The 16,241-nt window shown below is 34.7% G+C and overlaps 3 protein-coding genes across 4 annotated transcripts; 1 reads left to right on the forward strand and 2 right to left on the reverse strand.

The window, feature by feature from the left end:
* Positions 1-190: 190 nt before the first annotated feature.
* LOC111446462 (probable cinnamyl alcohol dehydrogenase 6) lies at positions 191-11,624 on the reverse strand. Of its 2 annotated transcripts, none has more exons than XM_023085292.1 (7): positions 11,600-11,624; positions 2,111-2,236; positions 1,881-1,994; positions 1,178-1,405; positions 807-1,095; positions 542-695; positions 191-437 (listed from the first exon to the last, which is right to left on the reverse strand). In XM_023085292.1, the coding sequence occupies exons 2-7, from the start codon at positions 2,203-2,205 to the stop codon at positions 235-237; spliced, it is 1,083 nt and encodes a 360-aa protein (XP_022941060.1). In that variant the 5' UTR covers positions 2,206-2,236; positions 11,600-11,624; the 3' UTR covers positions 191-234. The 2 variants fall into 2 exon arrangements, with proteins under 2 accessions (XP_022941060.1, XP_022941061.1); XM_023085293.1 differs by having other exon boundaries at positions 2,111-2,228; positions 11,600-11,618.
* Positions 5,787-10,356, forward strand: LOC111446461 (la-related protein 1C-like). Its single transcript, XM_023085291.1, has 6 exons — positions 5,787-6,310; positions 6,397-6,961; positions 7,047-7,182; positions 7,280-7,370; positions 9,419-9,490; positions 9,748-10,356. Exons 1-6 carry the CDS (start codon positions 6,002-6,004, stop codon positions 10,027-10,029), a joined length of 1,455 nt encoding a protein of 484 aa, XP_022941059.1. The 5' UTR covers positions 5,787-6,001; the 3' UTR covers positions 10,030-10,356.
* LOC111446458 (protein FREE1-like) lies at positions 11,462-16,041 on the reverse strand. The gene is made up of 10 exons (XM_023085288.1): positions 14,948-16,041; positions 13,949-14,035; positions 13,706-13,837; positions 13,075-13,206; positions 12,916-12,981; positions 12,701-12,811; positions 12,452-12,544; positions 12,329-12,359; positions 12,089-12,171; positions 11,462-11,834 (listed from the first exon to the last, which is right to left on the reverse strand). The coding sequence occupies exons 1-10, from the start codon at positions 15,911-15,913 to the stop codon at positions 11,757-11,759; spliced, it is 1,779 nt and encodes a 592-aa protein (XP_022941056.1). The 5' UTR covers positions 15,914-16,041; the 3' UTR covers positions 11,462-11,756.
* Between the last annotated feature and the right edge of the window lie 200 nt (positions 16,042-16,241).

Genomic DNA, 16,241 nt, shown 5'->3' on the forward strand with positions numbered 1-16,241 from the left:
ACGTTTGAACTTTTCCCCTCCTACCAATTCCGAACTTAACAAATCTAAACAAAATAAAATAAATTTATTCATTAAAAGTGGAATAATTTAAACATTCAAAAGCCAACCAAACCACACACACATATATATATATATATAAAAGAAGCAGTTGGATCTACCATTCCCAACTACCAATTTTATAATCGTGCAATAAACGGTCATAAACTTACATCAATATTGAATAAGTTGTGGATATTACAACTTAGTATTATTTTGGGCAATGTCAATGACGAATCGATATCGAACATCGTTCTTAGTGAGACGTTCCATAGCATGGTTGATGTCGTCCGGCCTTACCACCTCAATATCACTAGTGATGTTGTACTTCCCACACAAATCCATCATTTCCTGAGTTTCTTGTATTCCACCTATAATGCTTCCTTTCACCGTCCTTTTTCCTGCCAAGTTCAAAGTTAAACGAATATTTAGTAGAAGTAATCAACAAGTTGTATGAATATTTTTGAGGTAAAATTTGTGTTGTGCGTTTAGAGGTTTGGAATACCAAAGATTAAAGGGAAGGAGGGCAGTTGAATGGGCTTGTCTGGAGCCCCCACAATGGACAATGTCCCATTCACTTTTAGCAGTTCCAAGATTGGTCCAATACAATGCTGTGCCGACACTGTGTCCAACACAAAATCCAACGTCCTCTTGTGCCTCTGCAATCCAACAAAAAAGTAATAAGCCTATGGTTGTTCTTATCACATTTGAATTCACTTTTGATAATTATTTGATGGGGAAATTTTTTTTTTCTGCATATTATAAGTCACCTGCATCTGTTGAGGATCTTTACTGACTATGAACTCGTCGGCGCCAAGGCGTTCTTTAGCTTCTTTCTCCTTGGAAGCGGAGGTGCTGATGACAGTCACATGGTGGCCAAACGCCTTCCCAAATTTGACAGCTATGTGGCCAAGCCCACCAAGACCCACCACTCCCACCTTCTTCCTCGGTGAGTGGATCAGATCCATGTCTTTCATGGGCGTGAACACTGTAATCCCAGCGCACAGCAACGGCGCCGCAGCGTCCATCGGCAGGCTCTCCGGGATGTGCACCACGTACCTATATACATGTGTTCTTTTTCATTCAGATATTTTCACATACACCTTGCAGATTTTGCCCATATGTAAAAAAAAAAACTCACCTCTGATCTGAAACAAACATTTTGGAGTATCCGCCATAAGTTATGCTCCCATCCCAGAAGATTCCATTGTATGTAAACTGCAATTTTTCACAGTAATTCTCTTGTGAATCTTGGCAGAACTCACAGCTCAAACACGAAGCGGCTATACATCCCACTCCCACTCTGTCCCCTATTTTGAACTTCTTCACGTTGCTTCCCACCTTCGAAATCACACCTGTCATCTCGTGCCTGAAGAATAAGAACAAAGAGATCAAAATCTAAGTTAGTTTCATTTCTTTAAGACTTTGAATTACCATTCAACTCAAAAACTCGAGTGTAAGAGCTTGATGTATATCTTATAGTTAGTTTAAGATTTTAAAGTTGTTATCTAATGTTTCAAACATATATATAAAGTTAGAATGTAAATATTTTCTCCCTTACGAAATTTTCTAGGTCCACTCTTGATGGATGAAGAAATGACATTACTTATAATTAGATACTTAATTTTAAAGCTTAAACTAATGGTTTAGCATAAATTTAATGGATTGTTATATGATTGCAACTTCAAAGTAGCAGACAAGGTGTTTGAGCAAATGACAGACGAGAGGATATATTGCTTCGGTGAATTTAATCGTTTTAATTCATTGTATGGATGCAATTTCAAAGAAGTAGACAAAGTGTATGAGAAAATGACCGAGAAGAGAAACAGAGGCTGTTACAGTACCCGGGAACTACAGGATACATGGTGATGCCCCACTCGTTTTTGGCATAGTGAAGATCGGTATGGCATATTCCACAGTACAAAATCTCTATCGTCACGTCGTCTGGACCATTCTCTCTGCAGAAACCAGTAGCGGTTACCGTCGTCCCTTCCCATCAGATCGCCGGAAAAAAAAAAACAAAAACAAAAACAAAAACAGAGACAAGAAAAGGAGAAGGCTCTGTGTTACGCACCTGCGTTTGAAAGTGTACGGTGTGATCTTGCCGGAAGAATCGTGAGCTGCCCAACCGGAGACCGTCTGTGTGTGATTCGGCGTCGTTTGCGCCATTGACAGTGAACAAGAGAGAGAGATAGAGAGAAAAAATTGTTGTGTGGACAGACTAAACGATCCTTCCTTTTATAGGCGTCCAATCAGAACAACCGGGAAATTTGTTAGAAATGAAGTGAAACTTACTTATTTTTAAATCTAATTATTTACTTACTATAAGATTAAAATATCCAAATTATAAAAATAAAAATATTTTGAATTAAATTAAAATAAACATACACATCACAATGTTTTACTAAATAAATAAATATGTTTTCTAATAAGTTAATATTTTTATTATTAATATAATATTTGCATTAATTAAACTAGTAAACTAATTTTAAATTATAAATATGTGAAGATATGGGCATGCATTTATTAAAGAATATAATAATATTAATTTAAAAATGGTGAAGCTTCCTACTCTTTTTGTTAGGTTGAAATATTCATCAAATAATGTGTGGTATGGATGTTGACTGTACACTTAGTTCACATGTGAACACTGCGTTCAACAAATTTCAAGATATCCTTTTCTTTAATAAAATTCAAATATATCTTCTAATATATATATATAAATAAATAAAATATTCCACTCTAATTTTTATGAAATAATAATTCAAGCGGGGACCAAAATTGGTTGGGGTGTTTCCCTTGAAATAGGGAGTTAATTATTTCGAATTCAATCAAAATATATAAGATTGGTAAATAAGGAATATGTTATTGATGAGTTTAAATATTAATTTAAAAGAACTGGTTAGTCGGGGTATTTTAGTCATTTCGTATCTAATAAAAACAGGCACGACCTTCGAGTACACATAAAAAATAAAGGGTCTCTTAAATAAATTGTTGTGTATTTGCCAGAAATTGGGAGGCAACGGGTACAGAGGTCAATTCACATTTGACAAGATATGAATGGATCGGAATTTTCTAACAAATTTCATTCGTTATTTCGCTAAATATTAAAATATATATATATATATATTATTATTTTCAAAACTTTATGCTGTCTTTTGGTCGTTTTTTAAAGTGTTATTACTCTTTTTATATATATATATATATATATTCAAATCCTACTCAAAACTAATCCATTTTTTGACTTTTCATAGGGGCCTATGACCCGACCAAATTCTTCTTAATTGTGAATTGTTTTCGAGATCTATTTTCGATTATATAATTGTTAAAGATATTTAGTAATAAATTATAGTTTACCATATATATTATATTTGATATTTTATTATAAGGCAAATATCTAACCTTTGCCTTATTACTATAGATATCTTTCCATTTATTGTTATTTCCATTTATTACTATTTCCATATCCTTGTAATTTATTTGATTATAAATAAGATAACTTTCACACCATTTAGGTGTGGTGGATTAATCAAACATTCACCATAATAAATAATAAATTGTGTTTCTCTTCGGATCAAATTAAAAATTAAAAATTTTAAAAATTATATATTATATATTATTTTATTTTTAGGTGGATTTCATTCAACTCAAGGCATTATCAATATTTACAACAAAATTTCGAATGAAAAAAATATATATATAAAACACATGCATTAAATTTTGTTACCCCATTGTTTGAAGATTTACTTTTTTATATATTTTATTATGATTAGAAAAAAATTAAAACAAAAAATTTGTGTTAGAAAATTTTATTATTATATAAAAATGATATTAAATCCAAGAATCTTATAACTAAAATGAATATTCTCATATTTTTTTAAAAAATAAATAAAGATTTATAATTTAATATAAATTAAAAATAAACATCTAATTTCAAAATATCATTGAGACTATTTAGTTGTTAGGTTTATTGAGCAATAAATTACATAAAAAAAATTGAAATTGAGATTAAAAACAAAATCTACAATATAATTTACATTTTAAAAATATAAAACTAAATACATTTACCTTAAAAAAAATTAGTAAGATATAGATTTTTTTTTTCTTACGCATTTGAGAGTTATCTTATTTTAAAAAATAATAAATAATTTATTTATAATTATTATATATATAGAAAAACGGTTATATAATAAAGTACTCAAATGTATGACGTAATAAAATATAACATAAAATTAAAATTTGATTTATGTAAAACAATATTGACAGGTATATTGTTTTTCTTTTCTTTTTTAACCTAATCAATCAAACCAATAATTTTTGTTATGACAGTAATAAAGCTGTGCTCAAACATTCAAATGATTGGTCTAATTGATTTCATCTGCGATAATAACTCTGAATTCGGGTGGAAGAATCATTTGTCGGGTGCAGTCGTTCGATGTGAGTCAGAATTGATCTCACCAGTCAGCCAGTCTCCACCGTCGTTGCGACGAGGAAGCAGACTTGAAATTGCAGAAAACATTATTAATTTCTTTAATATTTTTAGTATAATAGTCCTAAAAAAAAAATATATATATATATATATATATATATATTTGGGAATTATGTTACGAATGTTGAAGATTATGGTTAATGTTAAAATTTAGATAATATTTTAAAATTTGAAATATGATTTATTTATAATCTAAAATTTTAAATAATAAGTTATAAATTCTATTAACATTTAAAACTGTGATTAATGATTTAATTTATAAGTACAAAAATTATTTAAAATATAATTTGACCAAATTTATGATAAATATCTAATTATATAAGTAAAAATATTTTTAGTATTATATGATAAAATTATATATAATAAATTAATATTTTGGATGTAGTTCCGAGTTTACCCAACTATGACTTAACGAGAGTTGAGACAACCTTGTCTTCTCTTCGGGTGTGCTTCATCTCATATATATGCCCGCTTCGTAATTATTCCATTCCTGGATTGGACAGTAAACAAGAGAAAGCATATGAAATGAATTTACTCGACTGTAGTAAACATGAAAGATTCATTCGACTCAACCAACCTTTAATGAGACTGAACAGTAAGGAAAGAAAAAAGATAGTGAAACTGGAACCTTTATCAATCTTCTTCACTTGAATCGGAACTCTACCATTTGTTATTGCACGAATAAATCGAATCCCGTACTTTTAATCAAAGTTTGGACCTAACAAATATGATTAAACTTTAAACAATTTAATCCGACTCAATTTTTTACGACCAGACATAAAATAGATTAAAAAAACAAATCAAACATATATCTTAAAATATTTATATTAACTATAAAATATTTTGAAATTATAAATTTAATATAAATTATAACGTTAAAATATAGACTCAATTTTTCCTTCACCTCATTTAAGAATCATGTTATTAAAAAAAACAATAAATAATTTTTTATAATTATATATATATATAGAAAAACTGTTATATCATAAATTATTATTGATATGATAAAATATAATATAAAATTAAATAAATTAAATAAATACAAAATTAAAATTTTATTTATGTAAAACAACATTTACATGTATATTGTTAATTTTTTGTTGTGATAGGAATAGTTGTTACTCAAACATTGTAATAATATAATTAATTAAGAAAATTTAATTTGAAAATGTAGAATATTTGTAATTGATGATAATACAATTAAATTTCAGTTAAAAAACTATTTTGTTATTTAGTTGATTTTAAATAAAATCTGAAAATATAAATATAATAGGTTGGGCGAACTGGGGGACGGGAGAGCAGAGCCGACGCGTGATTTGATCGGGCTAGATCTATTCAAACCCTAATTTTATTGTTTTGTTTTTGTTTTTGTTGAAATCATGTTTTTCGAGTTGATTTTTCAATTGATCATCTGTTCAAGTTTTTCTTCTTACCAATCTCGTATCGTTTCGATCTAGCGGTAAGTTTTGGGTCGGAATGGCGACGGTTAATCACCGTTCGCCTAGTCCAACTAGTTTCAAGGGCGATAATACCTACGAGTTCCCGCCGAAAAATCATCTGTGTGCTTGGGCTGCAGTCGTCCGAGGCGAGCCGGAATTGATCTCTCAGTCTCCTTTATCTTCGTCATCATCTTCCTCTACAGTTTCTGCTCCAGAAACACCAGAAACCCCAGCTCCTGCTCCGACGTCTGATTTCTTTGCATCTTCCGAAGAGGGTGGTCCTGTAATGGGGGCAGACTCTTGGCCCGATCTTGCAGAGTCCGCGAAGGCTTCTCCTAAATTAGCAGTTGATTCTCCTTCTAAGTCTGTTTTTAGAAGTATCAGTCCTCCCTTCTTGTGCATGATGTAGTTTATCTTGTGTTTTTTGAGCAGGGACCTACCATTGTACCCCCTCAGCGGCAAGCTACAAATAATGCCAAATCGGACCCCAGTCTGAAACATCCAGTTGTTGCTCGACAAAGATCCTCGAGGCGGTCCGGAGGTGGTGGCAGCTCAATGGGAGGGCCTGCACGAGGCTTTTATCGCCCTCCACCGCCACCGCCACCGCCACCGCCACCACCTTTTCCTGTGTTTCAAATTCCTTGTAGTATGATGCCGGCAATTCCTGATCCTTCTCATGGAGAACCATTATTCAGGAGCAATAATCGGCATCCACGGGCTATTGCAGGCTTTGTACCTCAGACAAATTTTGTTTCTGATTACCCAAACTGCTTTCCTAGGGGGAATTTAGCTCTCCATCCTCGTGGTAATGGTCACTACCAAAACAATCGTGGGGGAAAGCAGCGTGATCAAGATCGTGGAGTATATTCTAATGCTCGAGATGCTCACTTTCGGCAGCACAGGCCCCCTACTAGAGGCTTTATGCGCCCTACGCCACCTTGCACTGCTCAGTTTCCCCAGCCTGTTATACCTTATGGGAATCCGATGCCTCCTCCTGGTGGGTGTCTTTCTAAGGACTAATGATGACAGTAGGTCTATAATTTTCCAATCTGAATGTTAATTTGCATCCGTGTTTTGATCAGAGTTTGTCTATGTCCCTACATGGCCCTTAGAGACTTACAGAGGAATGCCTTTCATGCCACCGCCTTCAGTGTACTATTCTGCTGTTGATCCCACTCTATCTGCATCACTAGTTAATCAGATTGAATATTATTTCAGGTAATGTGGTTTCCCATGCGATCCATTTGGTTCTTGTGTTTCTCATTTTTCATGGTTAATGATTATAACTGTACCTTCATGTCCATGCTGTTTGCAGTGACACGAATTTGATAACGGATGGATATCTAAGGTGCCAGATGGATGATCAAGGCTGGGTTCCAATTTCTCTGATAGCCGGTTTTTCTATGGTAAGTTCTTATAATAAGTCGCCAGTTCTTTATGAAAATAAAGAAAGTTAAATATATAGGTTTTAGAGCGGTCGTGAATTTTATTCATAAATAAATTGCTTATTGGGAAGTGCATGAGTTTATTTTTATCATATAGCGTGCTCTATCTAATGTTAGTTTATTTCTAACTTTTTACTATATGAAAAACAAAAGAAAAGAGCTCCCTCAAGTGAGTCATATTTCAGACAATCTTCTTTTTGAACTATCCTTTGTCTTTTTCTCGGAAAAGTAGCACTATTCTTCATTTGATCCAATCCTTGAGGATAACTGTTAGAATCGTGATTGGGTTGAAGTCTTTTAGCCCCCCTTGTGAAGCAAGTTGGCTGTTCACCTCACATTCTTTACTCTCCATACTTGAAACCAAGTTGCCTTTTAATCCAAATTTTTTATTAATTCGAGAGTTATCCACTCGACAAAAGGACCCTACTTTTCCTTCACATGGTGATGATTCTGATGCTAAATCCAACGTTAGTAGGAACATTGTGGAATCGATTACAAAACTTAACTAGGAGGACGTTGTTTTTGAAGATTCTTGTTTTGAAGCTTTTAGTTCATTATTTCGAAAAGGTGACTGATACTTTTCTTCAATATCTGCTAAATTCACTTTTTTTACTGAAACTTGTGGGTTTGAGATGCGTGAAATTCCCCACTGATTCAAGAAAGGAACTATATTCACTTAGCTCTCATCCTCAACAATTCTTGGTGTTGTAGACTAAAATGAAGACAACTTTTTTTAGTTGGTTAATTGAAGACAACTCGAACAAAATATATTGAAGACAACTCAAACAAACCATCCTTCCTTTAATTGGTTTAAAATACCACAGTTTTTTTAACTAGTTGATTACATAGTTTGGGTAGTTTGGGAATGAAAATCTCAAGATGGGTATGTTGCTAGTTGGACTGATCTTTTCGGAGTTTTGAGGCGTTTAGTTGGTTTAAAATACCACAGTTTTTTTAACCAGTTGATTACATAGTTTGAGTAGTTTGGGAATTAAAATCTCAAGATGGGCATGTTGCTAGTTGGACTAATCTTTTCGGAGTTTTGAGGCTTTTAGTTGTCTTAGTTCTTCTTGTATACTCGGTACATAATTTCTCATATTTATATATTATTTCTTTCTAAATATTCAAGTCTATATTCGATTTATACTTTGTCATATGTATTTGTATAGTTCAATATTAACAACATATATCCATAATGTTTTCGTCGCACTCATGGCCTTTTTCTTTACCTGGAGCCGACATTTCCTTACTAGTTATGTCATTCAAACAGATTTATCAACAACAAGAGTATGTTAAAGGAAGACTACCTTTTTGCTAGAGAGAGGTGTTTAGTGTTAAAATTTGGTTTCTTGATCTTGTTTGTGCTCAAATGAGCGAAAACAAAGAGATTGTCGTACTAAAATTTTGTCATTGATCATCATGATGTCTTATCCTCCCTCTCAAAGCTCTACCTTTGTTCATTTTTTTCTGGGTGGAGTGCGGACATTTGGTTGTGACCAAGGTTTTATTTGAGCAAATCTGTAATGTTGGGTTGCATGACCAATTTGTATATCCCTTGAAGCTGTTCATCACTTTATCTTTTGCCCTACAAATTTTTTATCTCTCCCATCTTCGTAGACATAATTTTCTTATATTTTCAGGGGAAAAAAGGTTTCATTACAACTTTTAATGTACTCTGCTAATTAAAGTGTTTTTCCTCGTCCAGTTGTGTATGTATGCTGGTTGTCACTTGTCTATGCATTAATGAGTTTCTATATGGGTAGTATGTGTTTTCTGCTCAAGTTAATTTTGAATGTTTATTTTAATAATACTGGTCTTGTTATGATAATTTTTTCCCTGACTAGTTTTCTTGCACAGCTTGTTCGACTAAAGCAATAGCTTGTAAATGACTTGTTACTGAAACCAGTGTTATTAAAATAAACATTTAAATGTTTGCTTTACTTCAAAATTACTACCTATGAATGAAAACACTACTGTGGTTGATTGTTGCGTTACTTTTGCTTTTGCAGGTAAAGAATTTGACGACCAATATTCAATGGATAATAGAATCCTTGAGAACGTCGACTGTATTGGAAGTGCAGGTTTGTTTTCCAGATCTATCAATGAGATTAAACCTATCCAATAATACCACCATCCAACGTATTTTTCGGTTCAGTTGTGAAGTACAATATTACTTGTCTGATGACTGACCCGAACGTGAAATCTAGAAGTAATCCCATCTTTTGTGAAATTACTGGTTTGTGGGTATAGATATATACCTTTATAGGAAGCAGGAGAGGAGCAGAGTTTCGCTCAAGTTGTCCTGCTGGCCTAATTCTTCTGCCTGATGTTGTTGCAGGATAATAGGATCAGAAAGCGAAATGAGTGGAAGAAATGGATAATAAATTCCAATCAGCTTAGAACTGATTTGACCTCTTCTACTCCAAGTGGATCAGATCATGATAGTCTGGCAACTTCTTTTCAAGGAGTCAGAGTGGATGAAGGTATAAACCAAAGTACGCCAAGCGACACGGATCCTCGTAATACCGAGAGTACTACCAAGATACAATCTTCTGAGTCAGCTGATTCTTCACAACTTACTAATGGGGAGGTGAATCAGGATGTTCAGACTGATATCTGATTAATTTTTTCTCCCGGAGGTTTTAGCACTTGCTTATTAGGATCATATACGTCTACTTACATGGTTTTGGCAGTTTAAAAGAGGCTAGTTTTTGGGGGTACGAAGAGTATTTATTTATTATTCCAAATATAAGAAGAAAAGAAGTATAGGTTGGAAGCTCTAATCTTTGAGGTTATCATTTAGTTTTCTGGTGCTTTCTGAGTGACATTAGTGACTCTTGGTATATAACATTCATTGAACTAGTTCCTGAATCATCGGTGACCATTTTTTGGAGGGAATGTCCCTTGAATTTTAATGCTTGCAAATTTTGGTTGATTTTGCTAACGATATCTGCGATTTGTTCTTCTCTAGCTTGTATTGTAGAATCAAACCTTTTTTGTTATGTTTGTTCTCCTGTGTTGTTTCGTATTTGTTTGATTATATTCAAAATTGAGATGAAGTTTTGAATAATATTGATTCCATTTCTGTTTCCTGCAAGTTTGTCTTGTAGTTTTGGCGATCGTGGTCAGAATGATTGAATTGTTTTACATGATGGATTTTTTAGGCTTATCATTAGGATGTGTACTCTCTGATTGTGACAGATGATCTTTGTCTGATATATGATATTTGAAATCAATCTGTATTATTTCATGAAAGTTTTTATTCTTAATCCAAACAAGATTAAGAACCTGATGAAAAATTGACACTTTGATGTAATCTTTTCATTCAAGTTTGATTGCTTTAACATACAGTTTGATCACTTCTAAGAGCTTTAAATCTTATTGACTATTGAGGGAGTTTCATCTCAAAATTTTTATGCAATAGTTGTGTTGTCTCGTTTTTCTGAATTTTGCTCTAACAAACGCGTTGTAGTTATTGAGTAATCTAGAGTGATCGTGTTCATATTGATTCTTATTGAGTGATCTAGAGCGATCATGTTCATATTGATTCTTATTGAATAATCTAGAGCGATCATGTTCATACTGATTTTTATTGAGGATCACATGTTCATATTGATTCTGATCTAGTGGCTCTTTTAACTTTTCAAGAATAGGCTCTCAAATTCACTTCTGCCATTTCGTTCCATTAGTTCACCAATTTCTCGGTTTATTGTCTCATTTTATACTGTTTTGCACCAGCAAACAAGTTGAAGAAATTCAGTGCCAGTTGAAACCAATTAGGAAACCCCGAAACTAAAACATTTTCACAACTCCTCACTCAAGTTCAAGTTCAAAGAGGAAAAGTGAAAAAACTAACTAACCAGTTCGATTAAGTTTGCAAATTCTACATGCCTCTTGCAGTATTCAATGACCTGGTGGTTATCGTTGATCATAATCCCTAATTATCTATTAAATATTCAAATATCCTTGAATAATATGAAGCATTGAACTAATCAAGTTAATTATAGACATCTTTTAGATGCGAAATCAAAGGCTCATTGTACATTCTAGAGTGAAACGGGACAGTGGGATTTCATATCATCTTCGCAAACCATAATTTCTTTGTACATCAAATAGAACAAACAACTCCATTTACAAAACAATCAATACGGAATCACAACTGACATCAAGTTATTAAAGCTCAAGGCCTTGAGAGAGAGAGAGAGAGAGAGAGCGATGAACATGTTAAAGTGAAAAAAAAAAAAAAAAAAAAAAACTCAATTATTTGGAGATGTAAACAGAGAAAATATCATGATGAACAACAAGTCATTCCATGAAGCCACATTCCTAAAAAAAAAAACGCTGGAGTCAGTGAGCGCTCACAAGGAACGGATGCTGGCAAACCCCACACTCGATCGTCTCAGAACCCGAGCTTGGAACCTGGACCTGCAATATTCATATAATACATACATCAACCCAAAAATTTAACTCCTCTCAAGTTCCGGTATGTTGTCATTATTATACTTCATAAGATGCTTCACATCAATAATTTCCTTACACATACATTTGTTTTTATATGACGCCTTAAAGGAATGTCTTGGCAATCAGAATGTCCAAGACAATTAAATTACTTAATTGGTAATCATAAACAAAAAAAGGAAAAAAAAAAAATGATGATGATGATGATCCAAGGATCAAACCTGTAAATGAACAGTACAAGTAGGACATGCAACTTCCTTCATCCGTTTCCCAGATCCGTCAGATTTGGATGCTGTGGCATTCCCTGAAAGTGACAGAAACATCAATGCTACTCTCCTAAATAAGAATATGAACATTCCACAATAACGACCCTAAAATTTGAAGCTCTCGCATCCAAAGTGGATGGAGGTTGCAAAACCAGATGCTTCAATCGGTGTATTAATAGAGGAGCAAGAAATTACCTGATGACCAACGGTTTCTCTCCATTTCATCCTACAATATCAGAAAAAATAAAATTAAAATTAGACTGAATCTCTCACAAGGCTTGAGCACGATATGCAGAGAGGCAAGTTACAGAACATTACCTTAAGTTTTTTGGCAAGATCCTCATGACTATGCAATCCTGCAGGCTTACTAGCCAGCTCCTTGGCATTAGTGAGCCTATGAGTCACTTCTGCCTGCAGACATAGAAGAAAAGACATGTTAATTGATCGCAGGCTAATGCAATACATAAACACAGCAGTAGAGACACGTTCCATACCACAGCCATCTACCCTAAGATTAAAAAAAAAAGAATAATAATGTCAAATAAATCGAAGTTATACATAACATACCATGCATCTGTCACAGACACGAACTGGAGGAGCATTCTCTTCAGCCGTCAGAGCTGTTCTACCTTGCGTGCATTTATCGCAGAAAATGTCTCCACAATTTCTGCAGTGATGCTGAGAAAAAAAAAAAAAAAAAAGGTTGAAACAATGAGATTCGTAAAAAAAGAAAAAAAAAATCTTATGAACCGCGTTCCATTATTTATAGAAAACAAATTTACCCTTCGTACAAAAGCCCCAAAGTCTGTTCCACAGGCTGTACATTTTGTGACTGCTTCATCAGGTACCTAAAACGGAAAAAGAAAAATTGCAAATGCATAAATCCCCGGACAATCTTGCAATCAACAAGCTGACAATTAATGATAGCTCCGTCAAGATACCCAATGGTCTTTCTCCTCGTTGCCTGGCTTCATCAGAGTCACCCAATCAACCAACCCTTTCTTCTTCTCTGCAGGCTGTTCAGGTGCCTTAAAAGATTCAGAAGGCCTACTTCTTCCACCCATTTCCTTAAACTGTGATTTTGAAAGAAAGAACAAACCAATAAAAGAATCATATCAAGTTAACTACCAACATAAAAAATAACTGGGGAAGAACGTACAGAAAAGAGTTCCCAATCTCCATAAAAAAGTGTCAACATTATCATGCATGGAGTATCTACGATAGGTACTGATCAGTGTGTATCTATGGAATGTGTACACTTACGGGCATTAAACATAAACTAGAACACTCATCGACCACAACATAATAAGTAATAACTACTCGCAACTAGATTTATACAACAAAGGGGTATGACAAAGTCAGTTCTTTACTGTGCAATAATGTCTTGAAATCACAAATGGCATAGTTAGCAGGGGTAGGAATTCTAAAGACAAAGCTTCTAATGTAAATGATCAAGTGTTTATTTTGAAATCACCAAGGGGATTAAAAAACACAAATAAAGGAAAACAATAAATAAACTTCAAATCATTTTCTGCACTTAAAAACCAGAGGGAAATGGGAAAGGATTATTGCCTGTACAGTTGCAGCAGTCACCGTGTCCAGAAGTGTGTTGGTAGTGTACTTGTTTGACTGCAATCTAATACGCCGTGGCTCAATATCCACAGAGCTCTTCGACCAGAAAGCCAAGGTAGATGAATCATATATCTTAAAAAATATATAAAAAAAATCCATATGGTAAGTCCATGGCAGATAAATCCAAGGAAACAACAACAACAACAAAAAAAAAAAAAAAAAAAATCCATTATCTCAACTTACTTCACATCTAGTGATGGTCTCAAGAGGATATATCCTTAATGTACGACTAGAATTTGGATCAAGCATACGAATACCATCCAGACCAACCTGGAAATGATTACAAAAAAGAGTAAATAACCGAGGCCAACTTTGTGCTCAAACAACTTATGACAATTACATTAGTCGAAGCAAATAAAACATATACAGATAAAAAAACGATAATAATGAGAAGGTAAAACAATGACTAAAAAACTCCAACGGGCAAGCATAAAAAACACACCAAGTGAACAGGATTTAGATTAGAGTTACAATAATTGAATAAAAACGCAGTTGAAATAAATTAGTTCACAATTCAAGTTCTACGCAAACCTTGATTCTAAAGGGAACATAACCAAAAAAAAAAAAAAAAAAATGCAGAAGGTAAAATAGTGGTTAAAAACTCCAACGCACAGGCACAAGGATCATACTAAGAATAATTGAACAAATACAAAGGTCACCTTGAGCATATGAATAAGTACACACTTGAAGTTCAACTCAAACTCAAAGCTTGATTCAGTTTGGTAGCCATCAATGTTCACTTAAAGGTAAATTAACACATACTCAGACTTCGATAAGCGTAAATCTTTGACTTCCAACATAACTTGGCACAAGTTAAATAATCTGCCTACTACTGTAATAATAGTACAAACACCAAAGCAAAATATTACAAGCGTGAAAACCCTTCTAAGACTCACATGAAACCAAAAACTCACCAGACGATTTTCATGGCTTTTAGCCTTCATGATTCGATTTTTACAACTATATTCCGCAGTTTGCCTGAAGATTTTTTTGTCCCTTGAGATGAGAAAGAAATACCAAAATAGACAAGGCACAATTTTGACAATCAAATCCTACAGGGTTTGCCACTAACGTACGGTCGTACAGAACTAAAAACGAAAAAAAAAGGCAGCAATACTAGATAATTGGATAAAAATGATGAAATCTACGATAAAATGTTGTCCTGCGACTGCATTGACATACCTGACAAAGTACATCCATGGTGCTCTGACCTCCACTTTCAGCCAAGAGCTTCACTCGGAACTTCTGCACCCAATTTTTGACGTCTTCTTGAGCTTCCACCTTAGGGATCGCCCTAACTACTTTCAGTGAACTCGTCGGTGGGTCTTTCTTCGAAGGAATATTTATCGGCCTCCCATAATCATCAAAAGCAGGCCCTGTTGACCACGTCGAAGACTTAGGAGCTGTACCGCGAGCCCCGTAAGGCTCAACTTTGCCACCTTGGTAAGCATATACGCCTTCGCCAAAACCGTCATCGTAGCCAGAGTCGAAGCGCGATGCCGCATCCTCCGGCCGCTTACCGTACAAGTCCGGACCCAAATCAGACCGACTTCGACCATAACCTCCATATCTATCATCAGCGTATCCGCCACCCTGATCAAATTTCACCGAACTTTCATATGGGTTTTCATACGAAGGCTGGGCCAAAGAGCCAAAAGGAGCCGAATAAACGGATGAGAAATGAGAATTAGGACTGGGGGTAGAATTAGAGCCCTGATTCGAGGGAATTGAGGACGGTGGAGGGGGAGCATAATTGGGAGCCGTTTGATGGTGATCGTACGTTGAATTATACGATTGCGGCTGAGAAGGAGATTGATAAGGCACATGAGACTCAAATGGAGGGAAAGCAGGTGGTTGCGAAGTGGGATTGAATGTCTGGAGATTAGGATTCGATGACTGAGGGTTGTAAAGAGGCGCAGTCGGAGAGGCAGGGACGGGATCGGGATTCTGGGAGTAGGGGGGATAATTGGGGGCATAACCAGGGTAATCGGAACCGCCGTAATTGGTGGAGAAGGGCGGCGCCGAGGCGTAAGCGCTCTGGTTACGATCCGGGGGAGGGGAAACTGGATTAGGGCTTGGATTAAGGCTAAGGTTTTGAAGATTTGGGTATTGAAAATATGGAGGTGTACCGTAATCTCCGTTCTGCATCGCTGATCCCGATGAGAAATTGGGTGTTCCGACGGTAGCTTGAATCGAGAGATTTGGATTCCGCGTTTCTCACCCTCCGGAGCTTTCTTTTCAACGTTAAAAAGAAGACGACTCTCAGAAGAGATTAGGAATTTATTTATTTATTATTTTAATGAGTTTGTTATTTTGTTTTTTTTGTTATTTGTTATTTTAAATCATTGTTCTCTTTTCGAGGAAGGATGGGAAAACATTTGCATTTATAACCAAAGCCCACACGCGCCTTCCCCTTCGCCACGTCATGTGATCTTTGTTACTAAATTAATGAATTTATAGGTCCTTCCAAATAAAT

The sequence above is a fragment of the Cucurbita moschata genome, unplaced genomic scaffold (assembly GCF_002738365.1).
Source record: "Cucurbita moschata cultivar Rifu unplaced genomic scaffold, Cmos_1.0 Cmo_Scf00008, whole genome shotgun sequence".
Taxonomy (NCBI): domain Eukaryota; kingdom Viridiplantae; phylum Streptophyta; class Magnoliopsida; order Cucurbitales; family Cucurbitaceae; genus Cucurbita; species Cucurbita moschata.

Excerpts from the sequence above, each read along its gene's own strand:
- LOC111446462 (XM_023085292.1), bottom strand. The coding sequence starts at position 2,205 with ATGGCGCAAACGACGCCGAATCACACACAGACGGTCTCCGGTTGGGCA. Across the intron at positions 1,406-1,880 it reads ATGTATCCTGTAGTTCCCGG|GCACGAGATGACAGGTGTGA; the intron begins GTACTGTAACAG and ends CTTATTCTTCAG. Across the intron at positions 696-806 it reads AAGATCCTCAACAGATGCAG|AGGCACAAGAGGACGTTGGA; the intron begins GTGACTTATAAT and ends GTTGGATTGCAG.
- LOC111446461 (XM_023085291.1), top strand. The coding sequence starts at position 6,002 with ATGGCGACGGTTAATCACCGTTCGCCTAGTCCAACTAGTTTCAAGGGC. Across the intron at positions 7,183-7,279 it reads CAGATTGAATATTATTTCAG|TGACACGAATTTGATAACGG; the intron begins GTAATGTGGTTT and ends TGCTGTTTGCAG. Across the intron at positions 9,491-9,747 it reads CGACTGTATTGGAAGTGCAG|GATAATAGGATCAGAAAGCG; the intron begins GTTTGTTTTCCA and ends ATGTTGTTGCAG.
- LOC111446458 (XM_023085288.1), bottom strand. The coding sequence starts at position 15,913 with ATGCAGAACGGAGATTACGGTACACCTCCATATTTTCAATACCCAAAT. Across the intron at positions 14,036-14,947 it reads CCATGGATGTACTTTGTCAG|GTTGGTCTGGATGGTATTCG; the intron begins GTATGTCAATGC and ends AATCATTTCCAG. Across the intron at positions 12,812-12,915 it reads TTGGGGCTTTTGTACGAAGG|CATCACTGCAGAAATTGTGG; the intron begins GTAAATTTGTTT and ends TTTTTTTCTCAG.